The sequence below is a fragment of the Oreochromis aureus genome, linkage group 19 (assembly GCF_013358895.1).
Source record: "Oreochromis aureus strain Israel breed Guangdong linkage group 19, ZZ_aureus, whole genome shotgun sequence".
Lineage (NCBI taxonomy): Eukaryota > Metazoa > Chordata > Actinopteri > Cichliformes > Cichlidae > Oreochromis > Oreochromis aureus.
The window spans coordinates 15,239,326-15,266,798 of record NC_052960.1 but is presented as its reverse complement, the minus strand read 5'-3'; the positions used below and the strand labels follow the sequence as shown (position 1 = coordinate 15,266,798).

The 27,473-nt window shown below is 37.4% G+C and overlaps 2 protein-coding genes and 1 long non-coding RNA gene across 5 annotated transcripts; all 3 read left to right on the top strand.

Annotated features, from left to right (window-relative positions):
• The first annotated feature begins 2,385 nt into the window (after nt 1-2,385).
• Nucleotides 2,386-4,072, top strand: LOC120434757. The gene is made up of 3 exons (XR_005609333.1): nt 2,386-2,636; nt 3,357-3,435; nt 4,018-4,072. It is a non-coding gene; the product is annotated as an uncharacterized LOC120434757 (long non-coding RNA).
• Nucleotides 4,073-11,981: 7,909 nt separating this feature from the next.
• LOC120434980 (B2 bradykinin receptor-like) lies at nt 11,982-18,277 on the top strand. 3 transcript variants are annotated; one of them, XM_039603661.1, is made up of 3 exons: nt 16,229-16,306; nt 17,041-17,830; nt 17,924-18,277. In XM_039603661.1, the coding sequence occupies exons 2-3, from the start codon at nt 17,073-17,075 to the stop codon at nt 18,000-18,002; spliced, it is 837 nt and encodes a 278-aa protein (XP_039459595.1). In that variant the 5' UTR covers nt 16,229-16,306; nt 17,041-17,072; the 3' UTR covers nt 18,003-18,277. The 3 variants fall into 3 exon arrangements, with proteins under 3 accessions (XP_039459593.1, XP_039459595.1, XP_039459592.1); XM_039603659.1 differs by lacking the exon at nt 16,229-16,306 and adding an exon at nt 11,982-12,015 and having other exon boundaries at nt 17,041-18,277; XM_039603658.1 differs by having other exon boundaries at nt 17,041-18,277.
• A 4,954-nt stretch (nt 18,278-23,231) lies between these two features.
• LOC116330575 (B2 bradykinin receptor-like) lies at nt 23,232-25,091 on the top strand. Its single transcript, XM_039603848.1, has 2 exons — nt 23,232-23,300; nt 24,035-25,091. Exon 2 carries the CDS (start codon nt 24,067-24,069, stop codon nt 25,018-25,020), a length of 954 nt encoding a protein of 317 aa, XP_039459782.1. The 5' UTR covers nt 23,232-23,300; nt 24,035-24,066; the 3' UTR covers nt 25,021-25,091.
• The last annotated feature ends 2,382 nt before the right edge of the window (nt 25,092-27,473 follow it).

The window sequence follows — 27,473 nt, the reverse complement described above, 5'->3', positions numbered from 1 at the left end:
ACTCACTGGTGGAGGTAAGCTACAGTTGTAGCCACAGCTGCCCTGGGGCAGACTGACAGAAGAAAGGCTGCCATATCGCACCATCAGCCCCTCTGGCCAACACCAGTAGGCTGCAGGTGAAGTGTCTTGCCCAAGGACACAGAGGAGAGGATGGAACCGGTAACCTTCTGGTTACAAGATGAGCTTCCCAACCCCCTGAACCACAGTCGCCCTCGGAGTAGATGAGCAGATGCACTGCCTTTAAGTACAGCCTCATTGATTGTCATCAGTGGATGGCAGGTGAGCAGAACAGGTGAGGAACCAATGCTCTGCCCACAAAGCAGACACAGAAAGACACAGGATGACCACCATAATGCATGCTCTAGGCAATGGACAGACAGGTCACTGATTTGAAAAAATCTAAAAAACAAATTAAAATATAAAAAGTATTCAAAAAGAGAAAACAAAAGAGAAAAAAAGTGAGTTCACTTCATTTAATTATTGTAAACAAACAGTGTCAGCTGACAGTTTTATGACTTCTTGTCAAAGAATCTAAATTTTATTTTCTTCAACTTATTGTATGAAATATTTATTCTACTCATGTCCTTTGCAACAATTATGTCTAGGATTATTTAACTACATTAACACGGGGGGGGGGCATTTAATATTGAATTAATATCTACTTTTATGCATAAAGTGTCATCGTCTGTTTTGAGGTTTTTCATGAATATTTTGGAGAGTAATTTAAATCTCTGCTCTTCGTTTTTGAAAGGTAGTTTTGTTTATAGTTTTGTTTGGTGTGGTATTATATCCCTGTGATTCTTCTATACATTTATTGTAATTTGCAAGGCTTATTTTGTACTTATATTAGTGTCTTTTACCTTATAATATAAACACACCTTGAGGTGACTGTTTTTGTGATTTGGCACCATTCAAATAAAATTTTTATTTAACTGAATATTTTCTGCTAATTGTGTGGATTCTTTATAATTTATTATCTGTGGTTGTTACTTGAGACCTTACTTCTTAGCTTTTGTTACTGGTGATTTTGAGGCTGTATTTAGCTTCTTCCCTTATTTTCCTTGTGTCTCGTATCTACTTGTCTCTGTCACAATGTCTCTTCGTGTCGTGCTCAGTCTGTCTTATCGCACCATTCTGGTTTGTATGTAGTCTGATCCCTTTCATCACTTCCTGTCTTTACTTTTAAAGTTTCTGTTTCTGGCCATGTCGTGTAGTTTTACTTGCTTTCTCTGCCCTTTCCTATTTCCTGACTTACCTCAGCTCTGTTTTGTTCCCCACTTGTTTCACCTCTGTTCGTCACATTTTGTGTACATGTTGTCTCTGACTTTCTTTGTTGGCTCATCAGTATTATGGTGTTCTTACAGCAAAGTCCCATATTGGTATTTTAATCGATAATGACAACATCTAACATGTTGGCATTAAGTTTATAAATGAAAAATATAATTTCTCTGGGTGTCCTTAATTCAGTCATTTCAGTCATTTTTTATAAAATGAACCCAGAGGAAAAAAAAATGTTTAGAAATAACTAAGTACTTCAATAAAGAGTAAAGGAAGTGGTCATAGACGGGGTCTGATAGCTCTCTTATCTGAAATCACTTGACTATCAGTTCTTCTTTAAATTAAGCAGTTCAGAAAGAAGACTGTAGCAGAAGGTACTGAGAGAGTGGAGCTGGCTGTTTGTTCTTTTTCCATCTGGAGGACTAATTGACTAATTTGCCTGCAAGGTATGTATATTCTTAATTTGGCTTGGAATTTACTTTCCTATGTCTTTACCTTTAGTTGGAATATTTTCAAGGTCTAAATCACTGTCCATCAGGAACAGTGTTTTTGACTTTTTGGCGTTATCTGTATAAAAAAGGAAATTTATTCAGTTTAACAGCTGCACAGGTTTTGGAAGCAGTGATGTCTTTAGGTGTACAGTAACGTGTCGACAAGTAGACGGCAGATTAACTGATTTTGTCTCAGTATGTTTAGTGTTTTGATCAAATTCAGCCTCATGCAGTAACAACGTTTAGAGTAATGTGTTTAACTCAAACAAAAATGTAAATAATAAACACTTCAGCCTCAAAAACATAATAAATTTAAATTGTTTTAAACTGTCTGCAAATGTGAGGATGGATATACTAAACTTGTGAACTTGTTTTATGTAGCTGGTGCTGTAGCGATGCACTGTAAAAACGATAACTAGTAATTGTTGATTTGAGTAAAGTTTTCAAATTAAACTGACTTAGAAATAAAACTTTCCATTTACAACCTAAAATAGCTTGTCTGCCCAACAAATTTCTTCCATTGTTGTCCTAACTAAGATTTTCTAGCGAGCATAACAAAGATTATCAACTTTTGAGTAGATTTTTGAGTCGAGTTGGGAACCGTGGGAAACCCGTAGGTGACTGGCACACGTCGTGGTCTGAATAAGTTTGAACTAGACCAAACGAGTCTGAGCAGACTGTGTGATAGTGGTTTGTCGATGTGTTCTGAACTGAAAACCTGCTAAGAAACTTTGAACAAACGTGGCCAAAGTTGGATGAAAATTAAAATTTTTCGACCATTACGGATTTTACCTGGTCTGAAGTTGGAGTGTATTATTTGACCATTTTTTGGACAGGTGCGGAGCTGCCGGCCATTTGCCCTAGCAGGTAAGCTAACGACATCTGTTATTAGGATTTTCTACAAGCGCTAGGCTGCATCCTCCTGAGGACCCAGGAGGGTGGAACGAGTAAAGCACTGAAAAAAGCCAAACAATAACATATTTAAGTCATCTAAGGGACTTATATATCATGTTTAAGCTAGCGAAGGACCGCGCGGGGGGTTGAAAATGATATGCCAGGAGTTCGCTGTTCTCGCTGCTCTAGCGAGCCTTGAATCCCCAGCTAGCTATCGAAGCTGGTGGTAACAGACGTCTCCGAAAACGTAGAAGCATTTTTGCAAAAATGTGTTGTCTTGATAAACTGAGCAGATATTTGAAATTTACACAGCTACATTCTCGCCTGAAAATACCTTAAAAGTTTACTTTGTGACCCAGAAAGAGTAATAAGAGTAATATTAAAACTAAGTGGCTGCCGCCATTGTTTGAAACTAGAATCGGCTGGGCCGCGCTATGAATTCTGGCATAGGGTGGGCCACGAAGGATACACCTGACCCATCCTTCAAAGCTGTGGAAAGTATTGTATTGTTTTGAGAGCCTTTTTGTTGGTGGAGTATTGATTTTATGTACAATTCCACTGGTAGACGCGATCTGTATGGTCCGAGTTTGCACATGCGCAGTAAGGATCGGGGAGTCCGATCCGTAACTTTTTTTTCTCGTTTTTTTCTACATTATATTGAAATGTTTCATTATTGCAAACATTTTCTCTCAGGCGGAGAGAGGTCGTGGAGTGTCAACCTATGGTATCTGAGGTCCAGGAGAGATGACCTGCGCTGTTTTCCTCTGAGGAGGTAAGACTGTCCTAATTTATTTATAATTTAATTATTATTCAAATTGGGCATGATTTATACTTATATTGAAGCAGTACGGTATTTGCTGGGGTAATGCATTGGCCAACTTTATTATCTTGTGCTACCACTCCAGTCAAGGCCCTTGCCAGTGTTATATTGAAATCCTTACCCTGAACATTTCTGCCAGTACAAGAAAAAGAGTCTCCATGCTAAATCGAAATTGTGAAACAGAAAGGCAATCTCATAATTTTGACTTAGCATGTATTTTTTTTTTTTGTGCTAGAAATAGGACTTCTATAGTCTGAGATTGTTAGGAAAGAATACTAAGGCAGGTCACAGAATCTGATTGGTCACAGATTTTGGTGCAACTTAGAACATAATATGTATTTTCATATTGATACTGGGTTTTGTGGGGGTGTTTCTATTCCTGTGCAAAAGACGTATTCATGAGAGATTTTTGAAGTAGGTTTTGCTGTTGATAACACAGTCAGGCATATAACATGGTGCAGACTGTCCAAGACAGCTACCCAGGAATTTTCTGTGCTGAGTAAATGACAATATTTTGGTGAATGTATTGTTTAGATATCTGAACATTTCATCGGATCACAAGCAAAGACCTCCTGGGGACCTTCAATGCATCCCTTGACAAAGTTGTGCCTGGCCTGCTGAAACTGTACTGGTCTAAGAAGGAGCTCTTGGTGAGGAGATGGAAGACCTCCTGGATAAACTTGATGAACAGGTGAGTGAAGTGCTCCTTTATCTGACATTTTTAGAAGAGAGTATACTTTTCTCTTAACAGAAACTGAAAAGATGTTGGCTTCAAACAAAACACATCAGTGGATATGTCAGTAAAAATGAATGTCATGAGTCATTGCTTTGTTCTTATTTGGCAGTATTTTATTTAATTTGTAAAACGAAAGTAAAATTGTTAACATGGTGTTGTTGGGGGTTGTACGTTTTGCATGTTGCTGGGTCTGACCTGTGCTTTACTTTCATTACTATGAGAGTTCTGATTTTGCATTGTGTATAGTACACCATGTTACTTCACTAATTGAAATTCTTGTTTTCCACTGAATACTCTTTAGACATCCAACACTGTGTCCAACGGGCACTGAGAGGCCTGCCCATTTTCCTCAAGAGAAGATGCAACAGAGGTTTTCCTGAAGTGCTTAGTAAGTACAAAAAGTAATGCAAGTAAAACTAATTGCTATGAGATGTTTTTAAAGGATGAGTTTATCCAAAATAGAAATGTACACTTTCTCAGTGCAGTCCAGATAATTTTATAGTGGGGATTGCAGTTGTCATAACTCTCACTCCTTTTTTTCTGCTGAGCAGCAGCTGGGCATTGTTAGTGGTTGTTCCATAGCAGAAAATATTTTTGTACAAAACTCACAAGGTGGCATTAATTAAAAGAAAATAAGCTTTTCTTCTTAAAACCTCCATGGGTCAAACGACCAGCATGGTATAGAGGTTAAAGTTAAAATCTTTAGAAATTTGTTTTGTCTTTAGTTTTTCTTAGCTTTCAATAATTCATATTTTACTTTTCTTCAGGACACTGACATTTTGGAACCAGTGTTGAACGGTGCATCAGTTGCCATCCTCACCATCCTACAAGATGACGATGCTGATACGCCTGTGCGAGAACATGCAGTTGTGTTGGAAGGGGACATTGTGCTACATAACATTCCAGATCTCTCTACTGCCCTGGCACACCTCTTTGGCCTTCTGTATGTCCTCAACATTGATTATCCAAAGCAGATGAGTTTTACCTTTGAAGCAATTCAGGCCATCTTATTTTGGCCTGGTCGGACAATATGAAGGTGAAGTGGATAAATCATTATTCGAAATGTAAATTTTAGTCAGATGAATCTGTATTGTTGAGAATATATGGTGAAAATTTGTCTTGTAGTATTTTAAAAGATTTGTTATAGTGTTAGTTTCCTCTTCATTGATGGTAACATTTCTAATAACTTTTAACTTCCATAGTTCATCATAGTAAGCCTGTGTAAAATGTCAATGTCTGGGTGCATAGGCAATCGTTTGTGGCACTACCCTATTTAATGTGCAATAGTTATGTTCAGCTTTTACAAGACGGTCAGGGTGTGTGTGCATGAATTATTAAGTTGCTGGACACTTTTCTTTTTGGTTCTGGACTCTGGAATTTTAACGTTTCTGCTGGGGTGCTCAAAGCACCCAAAAGAAACTGGCAACACGTTTTTGTTTGTTTGTTATTTCTTTTCTTTCTTTCTTTTTGTTTTTTTTAACAGAAATTCACCCTACTACCCATGACATTCTGAAATGTACTGAAAAGACTGTTGAACAAAATAAATAAGCTTTTAGATAACATTGAATTGTGCTTTGTTTTATTCTATATCTATTAAGTGTTTTTTCAAGTATAATAACAACATACATTTTCCTTTGTTTATATAGGTAAATTTTCAACTCACTGGAGTAAGAATTGTATGATTACTCAACAAGAATATCTGTGTTTGGTGAAGGCAGAAATACATGGCATTGAAACCAGAATTTCTTCGTTAGACTTCCAGGATTATCCTAATTAGGTGAACAAGAAGATCCAAGTTGGCAGAACTTGTAAATCTTAGTTGAGTCAACAACAGTTGGCAAAAGTTGAGAAAACTCAAAAATCTCTTGCATCATGTTGCCTTGAAATTTTACGTTTTCTCAACATTTTCTTTTTTACAGTGTGCTGGAAAGCACGCTCAGCTCTAAATATGATGTAAAATGTGCATTGTTTATGAATGTTTTCTAACATAATGATGGTCTTTAAAATTGAATCAAATACTATCAATCCATCCCTTTTCTCCTTATCCAATTCAGGTCGCTCAGGGTCTGAAGCCTGTTAGTTATATATCAGTCTTATTCAGAATTGGTTGTATCTATGTTTTCTGTCATCATAACAAATTATGTTAGAACAATAGCAGTTAAAATTATATTTATGTTTTCTATTTTGGTATCCTTTATTTCCCTCCAGCATCCCTGCCAACTTAATTCGTGACACTGAAGATGTCTGGAAACCAAAGCAACACAAGTGAATACCATTGTCATAACATCATTCTTGGCAGCAATAACTTAATCTTAACTATTGCTCCAGCTTATGTCGCCAGCGTGCTTGGATTCATCCTTAATGTGTTTGTGTTGATGGTTTTCTGCCTCCACAAGAAGGCCTGCACTGTGACTGAGATCTACTTGAGCAACCTGACTGGAACTCACCTTCTTCTGGTGTGCGGTTTGCCCTTCTACACTGATACTGAAAGAGCCCACTATGACTGGCCTTTCGGTGAAAGCCTGTGCAAGCTGGTACCAGTTGTTATGAGAATGAATGAATTTTGCAATATCTACTTTCTTGTTCTGGCTAGCTTAGATTGTTATGTGGCACTGGTGCACCCACTTTTTCATGAGTTGATGAGTAGGCCATTTAATGCCAAACTGGGATGTCTGTTTGTGTGGAGTTTGGGTTTGGTCTTTGCTTTCCCCAATTTCATCTACAATAAGTTAATATTCAACTCTCAGTCAAATCTTACTCACTGTTTCCCTGCCTTAACTTCACTAGATCAATATGTGCTGTATGGACGTGAGAGTCATAATATTCAACTTTATCATCCCTGTTATCATTATTTTGTTCTGCGCTGTCAGAATTATTCAAACTCTGAGAAAGAGGCGAATGGAGGGTTTAAACCCACAGAGAACAGAGCAGAAGACCACGACTCTCATCCTGGCAGTTCTGCTGGCATTCCTGATCTGCTGGGTGCCATTCCACGTGGCAAAGTTACTACAAGTTCTCCAATACACTCACATTCTGAAATGTAACATCATAGTGCTAATAATCGAAGAGTTATCTGTTTACTTAACCTTCTTCAGCTGTGTCCTTAACCCCATTCTCTACGTCATTATTGGGAAAAGCTTCCGGAACAGGACAAAGGAATTCTTCAAGCAGTGAAAAAAGCCTTAAAGGAAGAATAATCAAATTAGCAATTATTAATCCAAGCATCAGGAGCCTTTGCTTTCAGATATATATCCTTACATTGGCAGAGAGAAGACTCTATAGCAGCTTCCATAACTTAGAAAACATATTTTGCTAGAAGGTTTTTAAACTAAGTTGTCTGTTTGGGTTTGTTTGTTTTGTTTTTCATTATTATATGATTGTGTTTCTGCCACTGATGCATATCATCCAAATAGGATTATTGGGGTGTTTGGCAGTTCTGCAGCTACTGTATTATTACTTACTGTCAATAAATAAAAAAATTCAGTTTTACTCTCCTTGTGGCTTATTTATTCAAGCAAAGCACAACATATTTATGCTGTGTAAAATTGTGACACTTAATAAATTACATCATACATTTATGTATTTAACATAACTGTATTTAACCATTTTATTTAACTCTCAAAGAACATATGAACAGAAAATATAAACATGTAATAATAGTGTATTTTCTGTTTCTCATATGGGTCACCCCATCTCAAATCAACGTGGACCTTCTGCTCGATAATCTCTGAATTGAATAAAAATGTTATGACTCAAAGTTTCAAAATATATAATGAACATGAATGATTGCTGTGAATTTTTAGCCTCATACGTCAAATTCATTTCAAGATACTGGCTATATTTTTAAAATAGTCCACTGGCAGACTTCCAGGCATTTTTATCATTTTTCAACACAAATAGCTTAAAAACTGTTAAAGACAAAAGCCTGAAAGTTTTTCCAGGTCTTTCCTGCAGTCAAAATGAATCAGGATCTGTAGTTTGGAATAGACATGTCAAAAAAAGTCTCCTTCTTAATTAGTTCATGTTTTTCTGGCAAGTTTTCTTCTTCACTGTTGTCTTTTGGCTGCTCCCTTTAAGGGTCGCCATAATGGAAACCCAAATCAAAGTCTGTGTATTCCTGAGTCCAGAGGTTTGGTCTTCAGTCACCACTGCGGCTTAGATTTATTTGAGTAACTTGGCTTTAACTCATTTTGCTCCAGTGTGCTGTTTGTCCTGCTGGGCTGATTATATAACAGATGCTTTTCAGTGAAATCCTATGCAAAGTGTCATCAGCTGTTATCAACATGAATGTGCTCTGCAGCGTCTTCTTCCTTGTTCTGGTTGGCGTAGGTTCTGTGCTCTTAAAGATTCTTCAGCTGGCTAAAGGAAGGTTTCTCAGAATGATGTTTTGAGCTGGGATGTGTGTTTAATGATTTAGTATGATGAAAGGAACAATTATTTGTCTGAGTATGAGACAAACATTGGTGTATTTATCTCTAATAATCTTACTGTATCAGGTCTAATTTAAATTCGTTTTTGAGTGACATGACATGACATGTTATTTTCATAGAAGTGATATGAAGGAGGACCTCCTTAATCCCACTGACACATCTTCCGAGGAGGAAGCAGAGTCTGGGGATGACGGGGATGACCCGCCAATTTCCGGGGGCGAGGTCACTGAGGCAGTTAAACAACTCCTTGGTAGCAGAGCCCCTGGTGTGGATGAGGTCCGCCCCAAGTTCCTGAAGGCTCTGGATGTTGTAGGGCTGTCCTGGTTGACACGCCTCTACAATGTTGCGTGGAGATCAGGGGCAGTACCCCTGGACTGGCAGACCGGGGTGGTGGTCCCCATCTTTAAGAAGGGGGACCAGAGGGTGTGTTCCAACTATAGGGGGATCACATTCCTCAGCCTCCCTGGGAAAGTCTATGCCAGGGTGCTGGCATAGATAGCTGATAGTCTCTGAATTGAATAAAAATGTTATGACTCAAAGTTTCAAAATATATAATGAACATAAATGATTGCTGTGAATTCTTAGCCTTATACATCAAATTCATTTCAAGATACTGACTATATTTTTAAAATAGTCCACTGGCAGACTTCCAGGCATTTTTGTCATGTTTCAACACAAATATCTTAAAAACAGTGAAAGACGTTCACTCGTTCGATTTGAGCATTTGATGCAATTGAGTGACTTTTCACTTACCACACAAATGTGTTAAAAACTAAATACACATATGTTTCACGTAGTTTGTGCTGTGGGCAGAGGTGGCAAAAGTGCAGACTGTCTTCACTTAAGTAGAAATACTGAAAAAATACTCCAGTAAAACTGCTGAAGCAACTTCTTTACTCAAGTAAAGTACTCAAAGTAAGAAAGCAAAAAGTAGCTCCTGATTCGAACAATTTTTGTAGAAAGGTAACAGAACCTTGTTCTAAATATATGTATATTAATATAATAATACAATAATATATTAGTACAACTTTTGAATAACACAGATTTAGTGTAGTTTTGTTTGTTTTGCAGGACATTTCACAAAATGAAACTACATTATTTATCAAAACACATCATATACCAATCCAATATGTGATTAAAATTCTGACATGTGAGCTTTAAATTTGCAGTTTATCGAGCATCACTGAGCAGTCCTTACCTTTAAATCTAACCTCTTTTCTTTCTCAAATGTCGTGCCTGTCTTCCTACATCTTTCTCAGAGTAAAGTTATCTCTCACTCTTTCTCTCCCTGTGAAATACAGCAGCTGGGCCTTTAGCTAGCAACACACTGTGCAACACAGCATACAAACAGTTGGTGTGTTCGCTGTGTGTTGAGCTGATAGAATTTAAAATTACCTGCCACTTTTAAAAAAAACTCACTTATGTGAAAATGAAGTCAATATTTTCAGATTGAAGTCGAAAATGGATTTTTAGAAAAAGGTCTAAATATGGAGATTACTGTTGTTGTTTTAAGACAAACTGCCATGGCTGCTATACCCTCTAAAAAATGTTGTGTTTAGTTTGTTAGTGAGACAAATCGAGCAGCCGTCTTGTGATACAACATCTTTATTGCACGAGGCAGTAACCATCGATAACTTTGCACCTGTCCATTACAAGCCATTTCCTTTTGTGCAAATCTACTCTTGCTGTTAATTATAAAATGGCCTTTAAAATGAAGAGAAATATATTAATAAAAATAATGTTGGTCACTGAAGGATGATTGCTGTGAAGTGCCATATATACGATCATCTAACAAAACTATACTAACACCCACCTATGTATTAACTCAGAAGAAAAAGACAGGTTCATACAGAAAATGTCAACAACAAAATTATCACTCTATCAACACTTGTTTACCACCAGAGCTGACCGCACCGCACTGCAGATCATTCACACCTCACTTTTTATCACAGTACACTCAAACCCTGTCATTTCCTGGCAATACTAGTGATGATCTGATAACAAGCATGCCACAGTTTAGAGAACCAAAAACAGGTCTCGCCTATTATAAATATAATTTATACATACATAAATATATAAGTGATGTGCGCCTACACATCGCTTTTTAAAGGAGTACCCTCAAACACTGTTATATAGAAATATATATATCAATATAAATAAATGTTGGCTGTCATCTTAAGTACCAAAGGAACAACTAATCTTCTGGGATCTGCTGCAGAAATTCATTTTTTGCATTTCCAACCATTTTCATGTGCAATGGTGCTCCTGTTTATGAGTGTATATATGTGTGGTGTGCTGTGTGAGCTTCTGGGCTGATAGCAGATGGTCTTTCACTGATATCCTATGCAAAGTGTCATCAGCTGTTATCAACACCAATGCATTCTGCAGAATATACTTCCTTGTTTTTGTTAGCATAGATCATTATGTTGCACTGGTGCACCTGCTTTCCTATGAGAGGAAGAGTAGGGCATTTTACACCAAAACTGGGATGTCTGTTTGTGTGGGGTCTTTGCTCTTCACGCATTCATTTACTGGAAGGTCAAAATTCACCCTCAGTCAAATGTTACTGAATGCACATTTAATCTCACAAAAGATCCATATCTAATGATGGAGAGGATGATGATTATTATTAGTTTTATCATCCCTGTTATCCTTCTGCACAGCATTAGTCAAGCTCTGAGAAACAGTCTAGAAGACGGTTTAAACACTCAGAGAATTAAGCAGCTGTCATGTTTTGCAATTTTTCTTGGCTTATCTTGTGTCTTCTTCTTATAAGTGAGCATTTTAGTTTGCTTTTCATTGCTGTTCTTGAGCTTTAGTTTTAATTATTATTATAGGCTGAGCTTTGTTAGTGTTCCTGTGATTATTATTGCATTTCTGAGTTCTGTCAGAAATATCACTCCTTCTGGCATTTTAAAGTCCCTGTCATGGTTCTGGGTCGGTGACCCAGTGTTTTTGATTTTGTACTCTTATTTTTGATATTATGAATTATGACAGTTTGTTTTGGTTTCCCAAGTGTTCATTCTGTGCTCCCTCGGTTTTCCGTCGTCCCTGCCTGTGTATCCCCTCTAGTGTGGTCAGGTCCCTGTGTGAAGCCCGCGTCTCGGAGTCTGTGTCCTTGCGTGTGTGTGTGTGTGTGTGTGTGTGTGTGTGTGTTTCCTGTTTTATTTTGAAGGTCCGTGTCTTATGTGAAGGTGTCCTGCTTTGCTTCCCTGTCTCGTCAGTCCTGATTTCTCCCAGCTGTGCCCTCCTTCTGTGTCTCATTCCCCTCGTTACTTCCCAGTGTATTTAAACCCTGTGTTTCTCTGAGTCTGTGTCGCGTCGTCCCTCAAGCTGTGTGTTTCCTTGTGTGCCTCCCCGTCAAATGTAAGTTTATATTTCCCAGTTTAGTTTTGTATGCTTTCCCCCTGCCAGCAATAAAGCTGAGTTTTGAGTTCATCCTTCGAGTCTGAGTGTCTGCACCTTGGGTCCTACTCCTGCCTGCCACACAGCGTTTCATGACAGTCCCTGTCTTAATGTTAGGCTTTTCCCTGTTTTGTTGCTTCATCTTTTTAATTTGGGTCTTTGGCTTCTTGTGGTCTATATTCTTTTTTACCTTCCCGTTTGTGTCTAGATTCTGCTATGCCTTGTTATCTCCAGCTGTGCTGATTCGCCATGATTACTTTGTGTGTGTGTTTAAAGCCTCTGGCACCCATCTGTCTAGCTCCTAGTTTGTTTTCTCCTCCTGGTGCTATTTGGATTTTCAAAACCTTTTTTTGGATTTTTTTCTTTTAGAATTGAGTCAGCTGCAGTGAAGCTCACTTTTTTATTTCTTCAAGTCTCCAGTAGTCTGCATTTGGGGCCAGAGCTGGGTATCGTCACTGATTTCTAGAATCGATTCGATTCCAATTCGATTCTATTCGATTTTAATCGGGGAAGTTTTGCCTGAGACAGTCAGAAATATTATAATTCTGATCACGTATCAGTACATTTCCATATTTTTATATCTATAAAAACAAAGCTGACACTTGCAAGCCTCACTCACCTCACTCTTCAACAGTCAACACTTAAACACTGTTATTTCTTAGATGATCTGATGATAAACCTGCCACACTTCTTACTGCAGCTCTGCGCTGACACTGAAACCCACAAACATCGTTAGGAGGTGTTAGTTCACATGGGCCTAAAAACACTGAAAGGTGATTTTTTATTGACTGAGGCAAAGCATGACAAACTAGTCCTACCTGCTGCTGATTGCAATTGTATATGTTCAGAATTCAACCTGAAATATCAGGTTATTAATCTCCAATTTTTGTTCAGGGTCTCCTGGTATGGGCAGAAATCTGTGCCATCAGAAACTGAATTTGAATAAGTTAAATTTGAATTTGAATTGCTCAGATTGAATCTGAATTGTAACTTGAATAAATGCTTTTGAAAACTGAATTTGAATTAGTCTAATTTGAAATTGAATTTAAATGATCATCACTAAATTGAAATTGAATTTTATATTTTGAAAATGAATTGATTTGCTTTGAAACTGCATTTTATCCTTTAAAAATTCAGCTCTCGAATAATTTCAGTTTCACTCTCACCATTCAGTTTCAGTTCTACAATTCAATTTCAGTTCCAAAATTCAGTTTTTTGGAACTTACATCCGGTTCCGGTTCAAGCGCAGATTAATAGAACTATGTTTTACTAGCCCATAATTTCTGCCCATACTCCTGAGCCAGCCCTATATGCTTTTATCAAAATTTAAAGATTTAGATCTAATCACCAAGACATGTTATAAAACTGAGCCTGAATTCTGATTGCCACAATTTTTATGTCCATTGAAATTCACTGGAAAAAATGTGGGAATATAGTTGGAATATTATTGGGGGGAATATCTCTATATTATTTTATAACATCTTAACTATGTTAGAAAAATGTCACGGTTAGGAACATATTGTCCTTTATTTCTCTGCAGCATCCTTGCCAAAGTATTTCCTGACACTGGAGATGTCTGAAAACCAAAACAATAATAATTGCAGTCTTGATGTAAACAGTGTGGTCTGTCCTTCCAGACTATATCAAGGTCATCCGCCTGCTTGGATTCATCTTTAACGTGTTTGTGCTGATGGTTTTCTGCTTCCACAAGAAGACCTGCACTGTGGCTGAGCTCTGCTTGGCTGCAGCTGACCTTGTCTTGCTGTGCCGTTTGCCCTTCTGGATCGAATACATAAAAAAGGGCTAAAAGTGGCTTTCTGGTGAAAGTGCATGTGAATTGTCATCAGCTGTTATCAACATGAATGCGTTCTGCAACATCTACTTTCTTGTTTTGGTTAGCATAGACTGCTATGTGATACTGGTACACCCGCTTTCCCATGAAAATATGAGAATGTGTTTTTATGCCAAACTGGGATGTCTGTGTGTGCTTGGTGTTTGTTGCCCCTGTATTCATCTAAGGAAACTCAAATCTGAAGCTTCAGTCAAATGTTATTGAATGCACATTTCAATATCCAGATATCTGAGATTAGGACCATAATCTTCAGCTTCATCATTTCTGTTTCCATGATCTCCTTCTGTACTGTCAGAATTATTCACACACTGGGAAAAAGAGGGGTGAAACACTCAGAGAATGCAGTAGGAGGCCACCACTTTCATCCTGGGAGTTGTTCATTCTGGCATTCCTGATCTGCTGGGTGCCCATTCTCTCATGAGCACGATATTAGATGTGCTTGAAAGAATAAATACTGAGTCTCTGCATATTAAGCCTTCTTTAGAAGCCTTCTAAATCCCATTTTCCCATTTAGCCTGGTTTCCAAGAATCCAAGAGTGACGGGAAGAAGGTGAGAGGCGATGCACTGAATTTTGCCAAAGTGACCAGCATCCAGAGACTTGAGCTAGGAGTTAAACAGTGAAGTGGCAGAGAAACTGAAGACACAAGGAAATCAAGATAAGTACAGAGCACAGACATAAAGATACAGCCTGGTTACCACCATGAGATAGCTGACAGACTGGCATGGAGTAGATGAGTAGATGCACTGCCCTTAAGTATAGCCTTGCTGATTGTCATCAGTGGATGGCAGGTGAGCAGAACAGGTGAGGAACCAATGCTCTGCCCACAAAGCAGACACAGAAAGACACAGGATGACCACCATGATGGGTGATGGATATCCTTGATAGGATCCTCTCAGGCACACAGCTCTGTAAGCACAGAAGCCCCAACCAGCTGATGTTTTACATTTTGTTATTTGAGGAACAGTCAATCAGTGTTTTCCAATAGAGAAACACATTTTTTGTCCTCTGTGCAAGATGACTATGTTTCTGTCATTTACACATATAATCCAAATGTACAGTTATGGTGGCCCTGTTGTATTATGGAAGTTTACAACATGTATGACTGCAACAATTGCAGTTTGCATCCATGCTCTAGACAAAGGACAGAGAAGTAAATAAAAGAAAAAGTATACAAAAAGAAAAAAGAGAAAACAAAAGAGAAAAAAGTGAGTTCTACTTCATTTAATTATTGGAAACAAATAGTGTCAGCTGTTTATTATTTCTTGTCAAAGAATCTAAATTTTTTCTTCAATTTATTGTATCAAGTATTTATTCAACTCATGTCCTTTGCAACAATTATGTCTAGGATTATTTAATTACATTAACACAGGGGGAGGCATTTAATATCTACATTTTATGCATAATGTTTCATCGTCTGTTTTGAGGTTTTTCATGAATTTGTTGGAGAGTAATTTAAATCTCTGCTCTTTGTTTTTGAAAGGTAGTTTTGTTTATAGTTTTGTTTGGTGTGGTATTATATCCCTGTGATTCTGCTATACATTTATTGTAATTTGCAAGGCTTATTTTGTACTTATCTTAGCGTCTTTTGCCTTTAATATAAACACGACTGTTTTTGTGATTTGGCTGCATTCAAATAAAATTTTTGTTCAACTGAATATTTTCCGCTAATTGTGTGGATTCGTTATAATTTATTATCTGTGCTTGTTACTTGAGACCTTACTTCTTAGCTTTTGTTACTGGTGACTTTGAGGCTGTATTTAGCTTCTTCCTTTTTTTTCCCTTGTGTCTTGTATCTAGTTGTCTCTGTCATAATGTCTCCTCATGTCATGGTCAGTCTGACTTATCGCACCATTTTGGTTTGTATGTTTTCTGGTTTGTCTGCTCCCTTTTATCACTTCCTGTCTTTACTTTTAAAGTTTCTGTTTCTGGCCATGTCGTTTAGTTTTACTTGCTTTCTCTGCCCTTTCCTATTTCCTGACTTACCTCAGCTCTGTTTTGTTCCCCACTTGTTTCACCTCCGTTCGTTACATTTTGTGTACATGTTGTCTCTGACTTTCTTTGTTGGCTCATCAGTATTATGGTGTTCTTACAGCACAGTTAGTCCCGTATCGGTATTTTAATCGATAACGCCAACATCTAACATGTTGGCATTAAGTTAATAAATGGAAAATTTTCTCTGAAAACATTTTTTAGAAGTATCTAAGTACTTCACTGAAGAGTAAAGGAAGTGGTCATAGACTGGGTGTGATATCTCTCTTATCTGAAATCACTTGGCTATCAGTTCTTCTTTAAATTAAGCAGTTCAGAAAGAAGACTGTAGCAGAAGGTACTGAGAGAGTGTTGCTGGCTGTTTGTTCTTTTTCCATCTGGAGGACTAATTGACTAATTTGCCTTCAAGGTATGCAAACGCTTAATTTGGCTTGGAATTTACTTTCCTATGTCTTTACCTTTAGTTGGAATATTTTCAAGGTCTAAATCACTGTCCATCAGGAACAGTGTGTTTGACTTTTTGGCATTATCTGTATAAAAAAGGAAATTTCTTCAGTTTAACAGCTGCACAGGTTTTGGAAGCAGTGATGTCTTTAGGTGTACAGTAACGTGTTGACAAGTAGACGGCAGATTAACTGGTTTTGTCTCAGTATGTTTAGTGTTTTGATCAAATTCCGCCTCATGCAGTAACAACGTTTAGAGTAATGTGTTTAACACAAACAAAAATGTAAATAATAAACACTTCAGCCCAAAAAACATAATAAATTTAAATTTAAATTGTTTTAAACTGTCTGCAAATGTGAGGATGGATATACTAAACTTGTGAACTTGTTTTATGTAGCTGGTGCTGTAGCGATGCTGGAAATCACGCTCAGCTCTAAATATGATGTAAAATGTGCATTGGTTATGAATGTTTTCTAACATAATGATGGTCTTTAAAATTGAAGCAAATACTTTCAATCCATCCATTTTCTCCTTATCCAATTCAGGTCGCTCGGGGTCTGAAGCCTGTTAGTTATATATCAGTCTTATTCAGAATTGGTTGTATCTATGTTTTCTGTCATCATAACAAATTATGTTAGAACAATACCAGTTAAAATTATATTTATGTTTTCTATTTTGGTATCCTTTATTTCCCTCCAGCATCCCTGCCAACTTAATCCCTGACACTGAAGATGTCTGGAAACCAAAGCAACACAGGTGAAGACCATTGTCCCACCATTGTTGGCAGCAATAAATTGATCTTCCCTATTGGTGCAGGTTATGTCGCCAGCGTGACTGGAATCATCTTCAATTTGTTTGTGCTGATGGTTTTCTGCCTCCACAAGAAGGCCTGCACTGTGACTGAGATCTATTTGAGCAACCTGACTGGAACTCAGCTTCTTCTGGTGTGCGGTTTGCCCTTCTACACCGATTATGACAAAGCTGACAATGACTGGCCTTTCAGTGAAAGCCTGTGCAAGCTGGTACAAGCTGTTATGAGTATGAGTGCATTTTGCAATATCTACTTTCTTGTTCTGGCTAGCTTAGATTGTTATGTGGCACTGGTGCACCCACTTTTCCATGAGTTGATGAGTAGGCCATTTAATGCCAAACTGGGATGTCTGTTTGTGTGGAGTTTTGGTTTGGTCTTTGCTTTCCCCAATTTCATCTACAATAAGTTAATATTCAACCCTCAGTCAAATCTTACTCACTGTTTACTTGCCTTAACTTCACTAGATCAATATGTGCTGTATGACGTGAGAGTCATAATATTCAACTTTATCATCCCTGTTATCATTATTTTGTTCTGCGCTGTCAGAATCACTCAAACTCTGAGAAAGAGGCGAATGGAGGGTTTAAACCCACAGAGAACAGAGCAGAAGACCACCACTCTCATCCTGGCAGTTCTGCTGGCATTCCTGATCTGCTGGGTGCCAGCCCACGTGACAAGGTTACTACAAGTTCTCCGATACACTCACATTCTGAAATGTCACATCATATTGGTAATAATCGAAGAGTTATCTGTTTCCTTAATGTTCTTCAGCTGTGTCCTTAACCCCATTCTCTACGTCATTATTGGGAAAAGCTTCCGGAACAGGACAAAGGAATTCTTCAAGCAGTGAAAAAAGCCTTAAAGGTTGAATAATTAAACTGGCAATTATTTATCCAAGCATCAGGAGCCTTTGCTTTCAGATATATATTCTTACATTGGCAGCGCAATGTGTGATCGCAGAGAGAAGTCTCTATAGCAGCTTCCATAACTTAAAAAATATATTTTGCTAGAAGGTTTTTAAACTAAGTTGTCTGTTTGGGTTTGTTTATTTTATTTTTCATTATTATATGATTGTGTTTCTGCCACTGATGCATATCATCCAAATAGGGTTATTGGGGTGTTTGGCAGTTCTGCAGCTACTGTATTATTACTTACTGTCAATGAATAAAAAAATTCAGTTTTACTCTCCTTGTGGCTTATTTATTCAAGCAAAGCACAACATATTTATGCTGTGTAAAATTGTGACACTTAATAAATTACATCATACATTTATGTATTTAACATAACTGTATTTAACCATTTTATTTAACTCTCAAAGAACATGTGAACAGAAAACATAAACATGTAATAATAGTGTATTTTCTGTTTCTCATATGGGTCACCCCATCTCAAATCAACGTGGACCTTCTGCTCGATAATCTCTGAATTGATTAAAACTGTTATGACTCAAAGTTTCAAAATATATAATGAACATGAATGATTGCTGTGAATTTTTAGCCTTATACATCAAATTAATTTCAAGATACTGGCTATATTTTTAAAGTAGTCCACTGGCAGACTTCCAGGCATTTTTATCATGTTTCAACATAAATATCTTAAAAACTGTTAAAGACAAAAGCCTGAAAGTTTTTCCAGGTCTTTCCTGCAGACAAAATGAATCAGGATCTGTAGTTTGGATTAGACATGTAAATCAAAGTCTCCTTCTTAATTAGTTCATGTTTTTCTGACAAGTTTTCTTCTTCACTGTTGTCTTTTGGCTGCTCCCTTTAAGGGTCGCCATAATGGAAACCCAAATCAAAGTCTGTGTATTCCTGAGTCCAGAGGTTTTTTCTTCAGTCACCACTGCGGCTTAGATTTATTTGAGTAACTTGGCTTTAACTCATTTTGCTCCAGTGTGCTGTTTGTCCTGCTGGGCTGATTATATAACAGATGCTTTTCAGTGAAATCCTATGCAAAGTGTCATCAGCTGTTATCAACATGAATGTGCTCTGCAGCGTCTTCTTCCTTGTTCTGGTTGGCGTAGGTTCTGTGCTCTTAAAGATTCTTCAGCTGGGTAAAGGAAGGTTTCTCAGAATGATGTTTTGAGCTGGGATGTGTGTTTAATGATTTAATATGATGAAAGGAACAATTATTTGTCTGAGTATGAGACAAACATTGGTGTATTTCTCTCTAATAATCTTACTGTATCAGGTCTAATTTAAATTCTTTATGTAACACTGTTTTTTTGTTTGTTTGTTTTTCGGTGATATCCAGACATGGCATGTTAAATTCATAGAAGTGATATTGGGGAGCTGTCAGTCAGTAGTGAGTAGTGATGTAGTGAGGTTTGAGTGCTCTTTGAGTGGTTTTCCAGTTGTTATACAGCCCATGCATTTATCTAAGAGCAGGTAGTGTACTGGTTTTCAGTAACAGAAAAGTTACACGCTTTTACTTTATTACTGGAACCTCATGATGCTTTTCATATTTTCTGTCATATACTGTTACAGTGGCAAATACATTAAACGAGTCCATATTTAAAAGGCTGAGGTCTGCATATGTTGGAGTGATGCTGAAAGCTGGAAAGTCATACTTCAGATTAATCTAAACACTCAGGTTCACATGTTTGATTCGCCAAAAGTTGAGTATTTGAGGCAAATGAGTGACTTTTCACTTGCCACACAAATGTGTTAAAAACTAAATATACATAAAAAAGAGTAAAAAGTACTCAAAGTAAATCTACAAAAGTAGCTCTGATTCTAACTATTTTTGTAGAAAGGTAACAGAACCTTGTGCTAAATATACGTATATTAATATAATAATACAATAATATATTAGTACAACATTTGAATAACACAAAGTTAGTGTCATTTTGTTTGCTTTGCAGGATGTTTCACAAAATGAAACTACATTATTTATCAAAACACATCATATACTAATCCAATATGTGATTAAAATTCTGACATGTAAGTTTTAAATTTGCAGTTTATCGAGCATCACTGAGCAGTCCTTACCTTTAAATCTAACCTCTTTTCTTTGTCAAATGTCATGCCTGTCTTCCTACATCTTCCTCAGAGTAAAGTTATCTCACTCTTTCTCTCCCTGTGAAATACAGCAGCTGGGCCTTTAGCTAGCAACACACTGAGCGACACAGCATACACCATGATGGATGATGGATATCCTTGATAGGATCTTCTCAGGCACACAGCTCTGGCTGTAAGCACAGAAGCCCCCACCAGCTGATGTTTTACATTTTGTTATTTGAGGAACAGTCAATCAGTGTTTTCCAATAGAGAAACACATTTTTTGTCCTCTGTGCAAGATGACTATGTTTCTGTCATTTACACATCTAATCCAGATTTACAGTTAGGGTGGCCCTGTTGTATTACGTGAGTTTACAACATGTATGACTGCAACAATTGCAGCTTGCATCCATGCTCTAGGCCAGGGGTCGGCAACCCGCGGCTCCTCTTTAGTCTTTATTTTGCGGCTCCGGGTGGTTTGGGAAAATAAATTAGAAGTATTTAGCTGAAGTGTATTTTATTTGTGTTTAGTTCTTTTTTTTAACTTGTAGTTCTAAATTGGAAGATTATTGTGATTTTGAAATGTAAAAATAAAATTATATCTTATTATTTTTTTCATCGCTCAAAATAAGCGTCACACTCGCGGAAGCCGGTATACCCGCCGAAACACCGTGCATATATCGAGACTTTCAACCCCAGATAGGCCAATTATGGATCTTCGGATCCACATTATGTCGACAGCTGTTCTCCACCGTGAACTATGTTAAAAACAAACACCGCTCCCGCCTCACAGATGACAGCTTACAGTCCTGCGTAAAGATGAAAGCCCCGATTTGCAGACGCTGTGCGCCGAGGTTTGGGACCAGAAGTCTTATTGTAAACATATCACGGCAGACTCGACGATGTTTGCATGGACATGCTTTTCAGCATCTCTTTATTGACCACTTTTCACACACGGTTGCTGTACGCAATACGCCGGCTGTAGCTTTTCAGCTCACAGCCCGACAACAAAACAGCAGAGAGAACACAGGCTTTAAGGCGGCGAGGCGCGATTGTGGGTGCCGCTCAGGTGCGTCTGACTCCCATGCAGCGGCACTGCAGACCACGCCCCGCCACACACATTAACCAGATAAAACACATATTTAGGCAGAATTTTGCAAATATCTATGTTGGGGTTTTTTTTAGCGGCATAGTGCTTTTTTTCCAATTACTTTTTAAAAGTCAGGTCAAGGCTCCAAACGCCCAAAGGCGATATAAGGGTGGCGGCTCACAACAGTTTTTGTTTGCTACATGGATCATTTTAGTTCAGCTGGGTGTCTTTCCTTTTGTTATATTTCTTTAAGAGTTCAAAATGTGTTAATTACATAAATAAAATGTAATTTTCTCTGTAGCACTTCATGGATTTCATAAGCAACACACCTTAGTTGCTCTGTGGATTCTTTTAAAAAGCAGTTAAAAACCTTTCTGTTCAAACAAGCCTTTTGTTGATCTACGTATTTTATATTCTTTACATTATTTACATTTGATCTTTTACATTGTGTATAATGTCTATTGATTGTATTGTTTATTTTAATATTTGTGTACAGCGCTTTGTGACTGCCTGTCTGTGAAAAGCGCTTAATAAATAAACTTTACTTACTTACTTTAGTTGTCCACACAAAGCACAAAAAACAATATATACAGTGTTATCTTCATTTTAGATTTCAAAAAGTATTTGCGGCTCCCAGTGTTTTCTTTTGCGTGGAAACCGGGTCCAAATGGCTTTTTGGGTGTTAAAGGTTGCTGACCCCTGCTCTAGGCAAAGGACAGACAGGTCAGTGATTTGAAAAAATGGAAAAAAGTGAAAATATAAAAAGTATTCAAAAAGAAAAAACAAAAGAGAAAAAAAGTGAGTTCTACTTCATTTAATTATTGTAAACAAATAGTGTCAGCTGACAGTTTTATTGCTTCTTGTCAAAGAATCTAAATTTTGTTTTCTTCAACTTATTGTATGAAGTATTTATTCAACTCATGTCCTTTGCAACAATTATGTCTAGGATTATTAAATTACATTAACGGGGGGGGGGTGGGCATTTAATATTGAATCAATATCTACTTTTATGCATAATGTTTCATCGTCTGTTTTGAGGTTTTTCATGAATTTTTTGGAGAGTAATTTAAATCTCTGCTCTTCGTTTTTGAAAGGTAGTTTTGTTTATAGTTTTGTTTGGTGTGGTATTATATCCCTGTGATTCTTCTGTACATTTATTGTCATTTGCAAGGCTTATTTTGTACTTATCTTAGTGTCTTTTACCTTTAATATAAACAAACCTTGAGGTGACTGTTTTTGTGATTTGGCACCATTCAAATAAAATTTTTATTTAACTGAATATTTTCTGCTAATTGTGTGGATTCTTTATAATTTATTATCTGTGATTGTTACTTGAGACCTTACTGCTTAGCTTTTGTTACTGGTGACTTTGAGGCTGTATTTAGCTTCTTCCCTTTTTTTCCTTGTGTCTCATATCTAGTTGTCTCTGTCATAATGTCTCCTCGTGTCATGCTCAGTCTGTCTTATCGCACTATTTTGGTTTGTATGTAGTCTGGTTTTTCTGCTCCCTTTCATCACTTCCTGTCTTTACCTTTAAAGTTTCCGGCCATTATGTTTAGTTTTACTTGCTTTCTCTGCCCTTTCCTATTTCCTGACTTACCTCAGCTCTGTTCTGTTCCCCACCTGTTTCACCTCTGTTTGTCACATTTTGTGTGCATGTTGTCTCTGACTTTCTTTGTTGGATCATTAGTATTATGGTGTTCTTACAGCAGAGTAAGTACCGTATTGGTATTTTAATCGATAACGCCAACATCTAACATGTTGGCGTTATGTTTATAGATGGAAAATTTTCTCTGGGTGTCCGTAATGGGGGCATTTTTGTTTATAAAATGAACCCTGACAAAATATATTTAGAAATAACTAAGTAGGTCACCGAAGAGTAAAGGAAGTGGTCATAGACTGGGTGTGATGTCTCTCTTATCTGAAATCACTTGACTATCAGTTCTTCTTTAAGTTAAGCAGTTCAGAAAGAAGACTGTAGCAGAAGGTACTGAGAGAGTGTAGCTGGCTGTTTGTTCTTTTTCCATCTGGAGGACTAATTGACTAATTTGCCTGCAAGGTATGTATATTCTTAATTTGGCTTGGAATTTACTTTCCTATGTCTTTACCTTTAGTTGGAATATTTGCAAGGTCTAAATCACTGTCCATCAGGAACAGTGTTTTTGACTTTTTCACATTATCTGTATAAAAAAGGAAATTTCTTCAGTTTAACAGCTGCACATGTTTTGGAAGCAGTGATGTCTTTAGGTGTACAGTAACGTGTCGACAAGTAGACGGCAGATTAACTGGTTTTGTCTCAGCATGTTTAGTGTTTTGATAAAATTCAGCCTCGTGCAGTAAGAAGATTTATATTAATGTGTTTAACACAAATGAAAATGTATATAATGAAGACTTGACTTCCCCACACAAACAAACCTAAATAAATTTAAATTTAAATTGTTTTAAATTGTATAAACCTGTGAACTTGTTTTATGTAGCTGGTGCTGTAGCGATGACTCTATGATGCTGGAAAGCACACTCAGCTCTAAATATGATGTAAAATGTGCATTGGTTATGCATGTTTTCTATAATGATGATGGTCTTTAAAAATGAATCAAATACTATCAATCCATCCATTTTCTTCTACTTATCCAATTCAGGTCGCTCGGGGTCTGAAGCCTGTTAGTTATATAACAGTCTTATTCAGAATTGGGTGTATCTATGTTTTCTGTCATCATAACAAATTATGTTAGAACAATACCAGTTAAAATTATATTTATGTTTTCTATTTTGGTATCCTTTATTTCACTCCAGCATCCCTGCCAACTTGATTCCTGACACTGAAGATGTCTGGAAACCAAAGCAACACAAGTGAAGACCATTGTGATTTCGACGATAGTTTAATCTTCACTCTGGTTCCACCCTACATCCTGGTAATAAGCGTGCTTGGAATCATCTTTAATGCGTTGGTGCTGATGGTTTTCTGCCTCCACAAGAAGGCCTGCACTGTGGCTGAGATATACCTGAGCAACTTGGCTGGAGCTGATCTTACTCTGGTGTGCTGTTTGCCCTTCTGGGCTGAATATGCAAGAAAGAGATACGACTGGCGTTTCAGTGAAAGCCTGTGCAAATTATCATCAGCTGTTATATCCATGAATCCGTTCTGCAGTATTTACTTCCTTGTTATGGTTAGCATAGATCGTTATGTGGCACTGGTGCACCCGCTTTCCCATGAGAGGATATGCAGACCATTTTATGCCAAACTGGGATGTCTGTTTGTGTGGGTTTTTGGCTTGGTCTTTGCTCTCCCCATATTCATCTACAGGAAGTTAGAATTCAACTCTCAGTCAAATCTTACTCACTGTTTACCTGACTTCACTTCACCAGATCAATATCTGATGTATGACGTGAGACCCATAATATTCAGGTTCATCATCCCTGTTATCATTATTTTGTTCTGCACTGTCAAAATTATTCAAGCTCTGAGAAAGAGGCGAATGGAGGGTTTAAACCCACAGAGAACAGAGCAGAAGACCACAACTCTCATCCTGGCAGTTCTGCTGGCATTCCAGATCTGCTGGGTGCCATTCCACGTGACAAAGATACTAGATGTGCTCCAATACACTCGCATTCTGAAATGTCACATCACACTGATCATCTTCCATCAGGTCTCTGTGTACTTTGCCTTCTTCAACAGTGTCCTTAACCCCATTCTCTACATCATTATTGGAAAAAGCTTCCAGAACAGAACAAAGGAATTCGTCAAGCAATTAACTGGCAATTATTTATCCGAGCATTAGGAGCCTTTGTGTTCAGATATATATTCTTACATTAGCAGCGTAATGTGTGATCTTAGAGAGAAGACGCTATAGCAGCTTCCATAACTTAAAAAACATACACTGTAAAAAAAAAAATTGTAATATAAAAGTATTTTTACTGTGTATTTTACAGTTTTGTACTGTTTTTCTAGAATATCATTAAATTTACATGAATAGTCTTTGATTTTACATTTCAAATGTAAAATAATATAAAATTACTCTAAATGTAATAAAACATAATTTTCCTGTTTGTTAAATATATTTGTCTGTACATATGCATATTTAGATTGTTAAAATACATTCACTAATGTATCATAATTTCACAGATATGTGTCCGTTATTTGAAAGATTGAACTGTTAAATTCAAATGTAATACTATGGAAAAATATATAAAATGATTCTTATAAACTTTTTTTACATCAAAGAATGTTATATAGGGCGATCGTGGCTCAAGAGTTGGCAGTTACTCTTGTAATCAGAAGGTTGCCGGTTCGAGCCCTGGCTCGGACAGTCTCGGTCGTTGTGTCCTTGGGCAAGACACTTCACCTACCACCTACTGGTGTTGACCAGAGGGGCCGATGGCGCGATATGGCAGCCTCGCCTCTGTCAGTCTGCCCCAGGGCAGGTGTGGCTACAACTGTAGTTTGCCTCCACCAGTGTGTGAATGTGAGAGTGAATGAATAGTGGAATTGTAAAGCGCTTTGAGGGTCTCGAAAAGCGCTATTTAAATGCAATCCATTATTATTTAAACCAACTGTTAACTGTATATTTCTGCACATTTAAGTATTATTATTCAAATTGCCGCATTCACTGACCTTGTTTATAGGTAATTTCATTGTTTAATCACATTAAAATGTTCCTAATTTAATGTTTAAAAGCACTTGAAAAAGGCAAAATCCCATGTAAAATTAGGGGAACAAACTGTATTGTCATTACTGAAAATAACCGTATTTTTATGAGAAAGTTATTTTCTGTTATTTTCTGGTATTATTTTGGCGCCCCAGCTGCTGGAATATTACTGTTTTTTTAGGATTTTTTTTTTTTTTACAGTGTAGTCTGCGAGAAGGTTTTTAAACTAAGTGTCTGTTTGGGTTTTTGATTATTATATGATTGTGTTTCTGCCACTGATGCATATCATCCAAATAGGATTATTGGGGTCGTGGCTATCATACTAGGTGACTTACCTGGGAGCAGAGTGTGTAAATCTATGTGTCACCTGCATAAAGCTGACAGCTACCATCTGGGCAACTGACAGGCACCACTGTTTTGTTGTTTGGTTTTTGTTTGTTTTTTTAAATTTCTTCTTTTCGAGATTTCTTCTTCTACATTCTTGAACATGCAAATAGTGTTTGGCTATCTGAAGCTACTGTATTATTACTTATTGTCAATGAATGAAAAAATTCAGTTCTACTCACTGTGTGACTTATTTATTCAAACAAATCACAACATAATTATGCTGTGTAAGCAAAATTGTGACAGTTTATTAAATTGCATTATACATTTATGTATTTAACTCTCAAAGAACATATGAACAGAAAATATAAACATTTAATAATTGTGTATTTTCTGTTTCTCATATGGGTCACCCCATCTCAAATCAATGTGGACCTTCTGCTCGATAATCTCTGAATTGAATAAAAATGTTACGACTCAAAGTTTCAAAATGTATAATGAACATAAATGATTGCTGTGAAACTTTACCCTTATATATCAAATTCATTTCAAGATTCTGACTATATTTTTAAAATAGTCCACTGGCAGACTTCCAGGCTTTTTTGTCATGTTTCACCATAAATATCTTAAAAACTGTTAAAGACAAAAGCCTAAAAAGTTTTTTGCAGGTCTTTCCTGCAGACAAAATGAATCAGGATCTGTAGTTTGGAATAGACATGTCAAAAAAAAGTCTCCTTCTTAATTAGCTCATGTTACTACCAGACAATTTCTTGGCTGGTAGTCTCCTGTTTTTAATTTTATGCTAAGCTGAGCTAAATGAGCTAAGATGGCGCCGGTGTGTTTGGCAGGCCGTCTCCACTGCTCTCTGCTGCTTCTTACCTTTCTGCTAATATGCTATTCAGGTGGCTCTGCATTGCTAACCTATGACCGGCTTACTCTTCTAAGTCTCCGGCCACCCTATACCTACGGGTCATACTTTCATGGATCGGACCCGTGGTGGAATTTAGGAGATACCAGTCTGCCGCGGACGGATCACCTCTCAGGAACGTACCGCCGATCTCCGCTTCCTCCGCTTCCTTCACGCAGGAGACGCTACAGGAAAAGGGGTAAACGGAGTGGTGTCCGTGTCCGCATTAAGGCTTACCTAAAGGCACGGTATGTGGCTGGCTTCGACGTCGATGTGGATGCTCTCCGCCTTCCCCCGACTTTCTGGGAGCACTTTACCTTTAGATTGTCTAGGCATCGATGGATTCGCCATGCTG

Excerpts from the sequence above, each read along its gene's own strand:
- LOC120434980 (XM_039603659.1), top strand. The coding sequence starts at position 17,073 with ATGTCTGGAAACCAAAGCAACACAGGTGAAGACCATTGTCCCACCATT.
- LOC116330575 (XM_039603848.1), top strand. The coding sequence starts at position 24,067 with ATGTCTGGAAACCAAAGCAACACAAGTGAAGACCATTGTGATTTCGAC.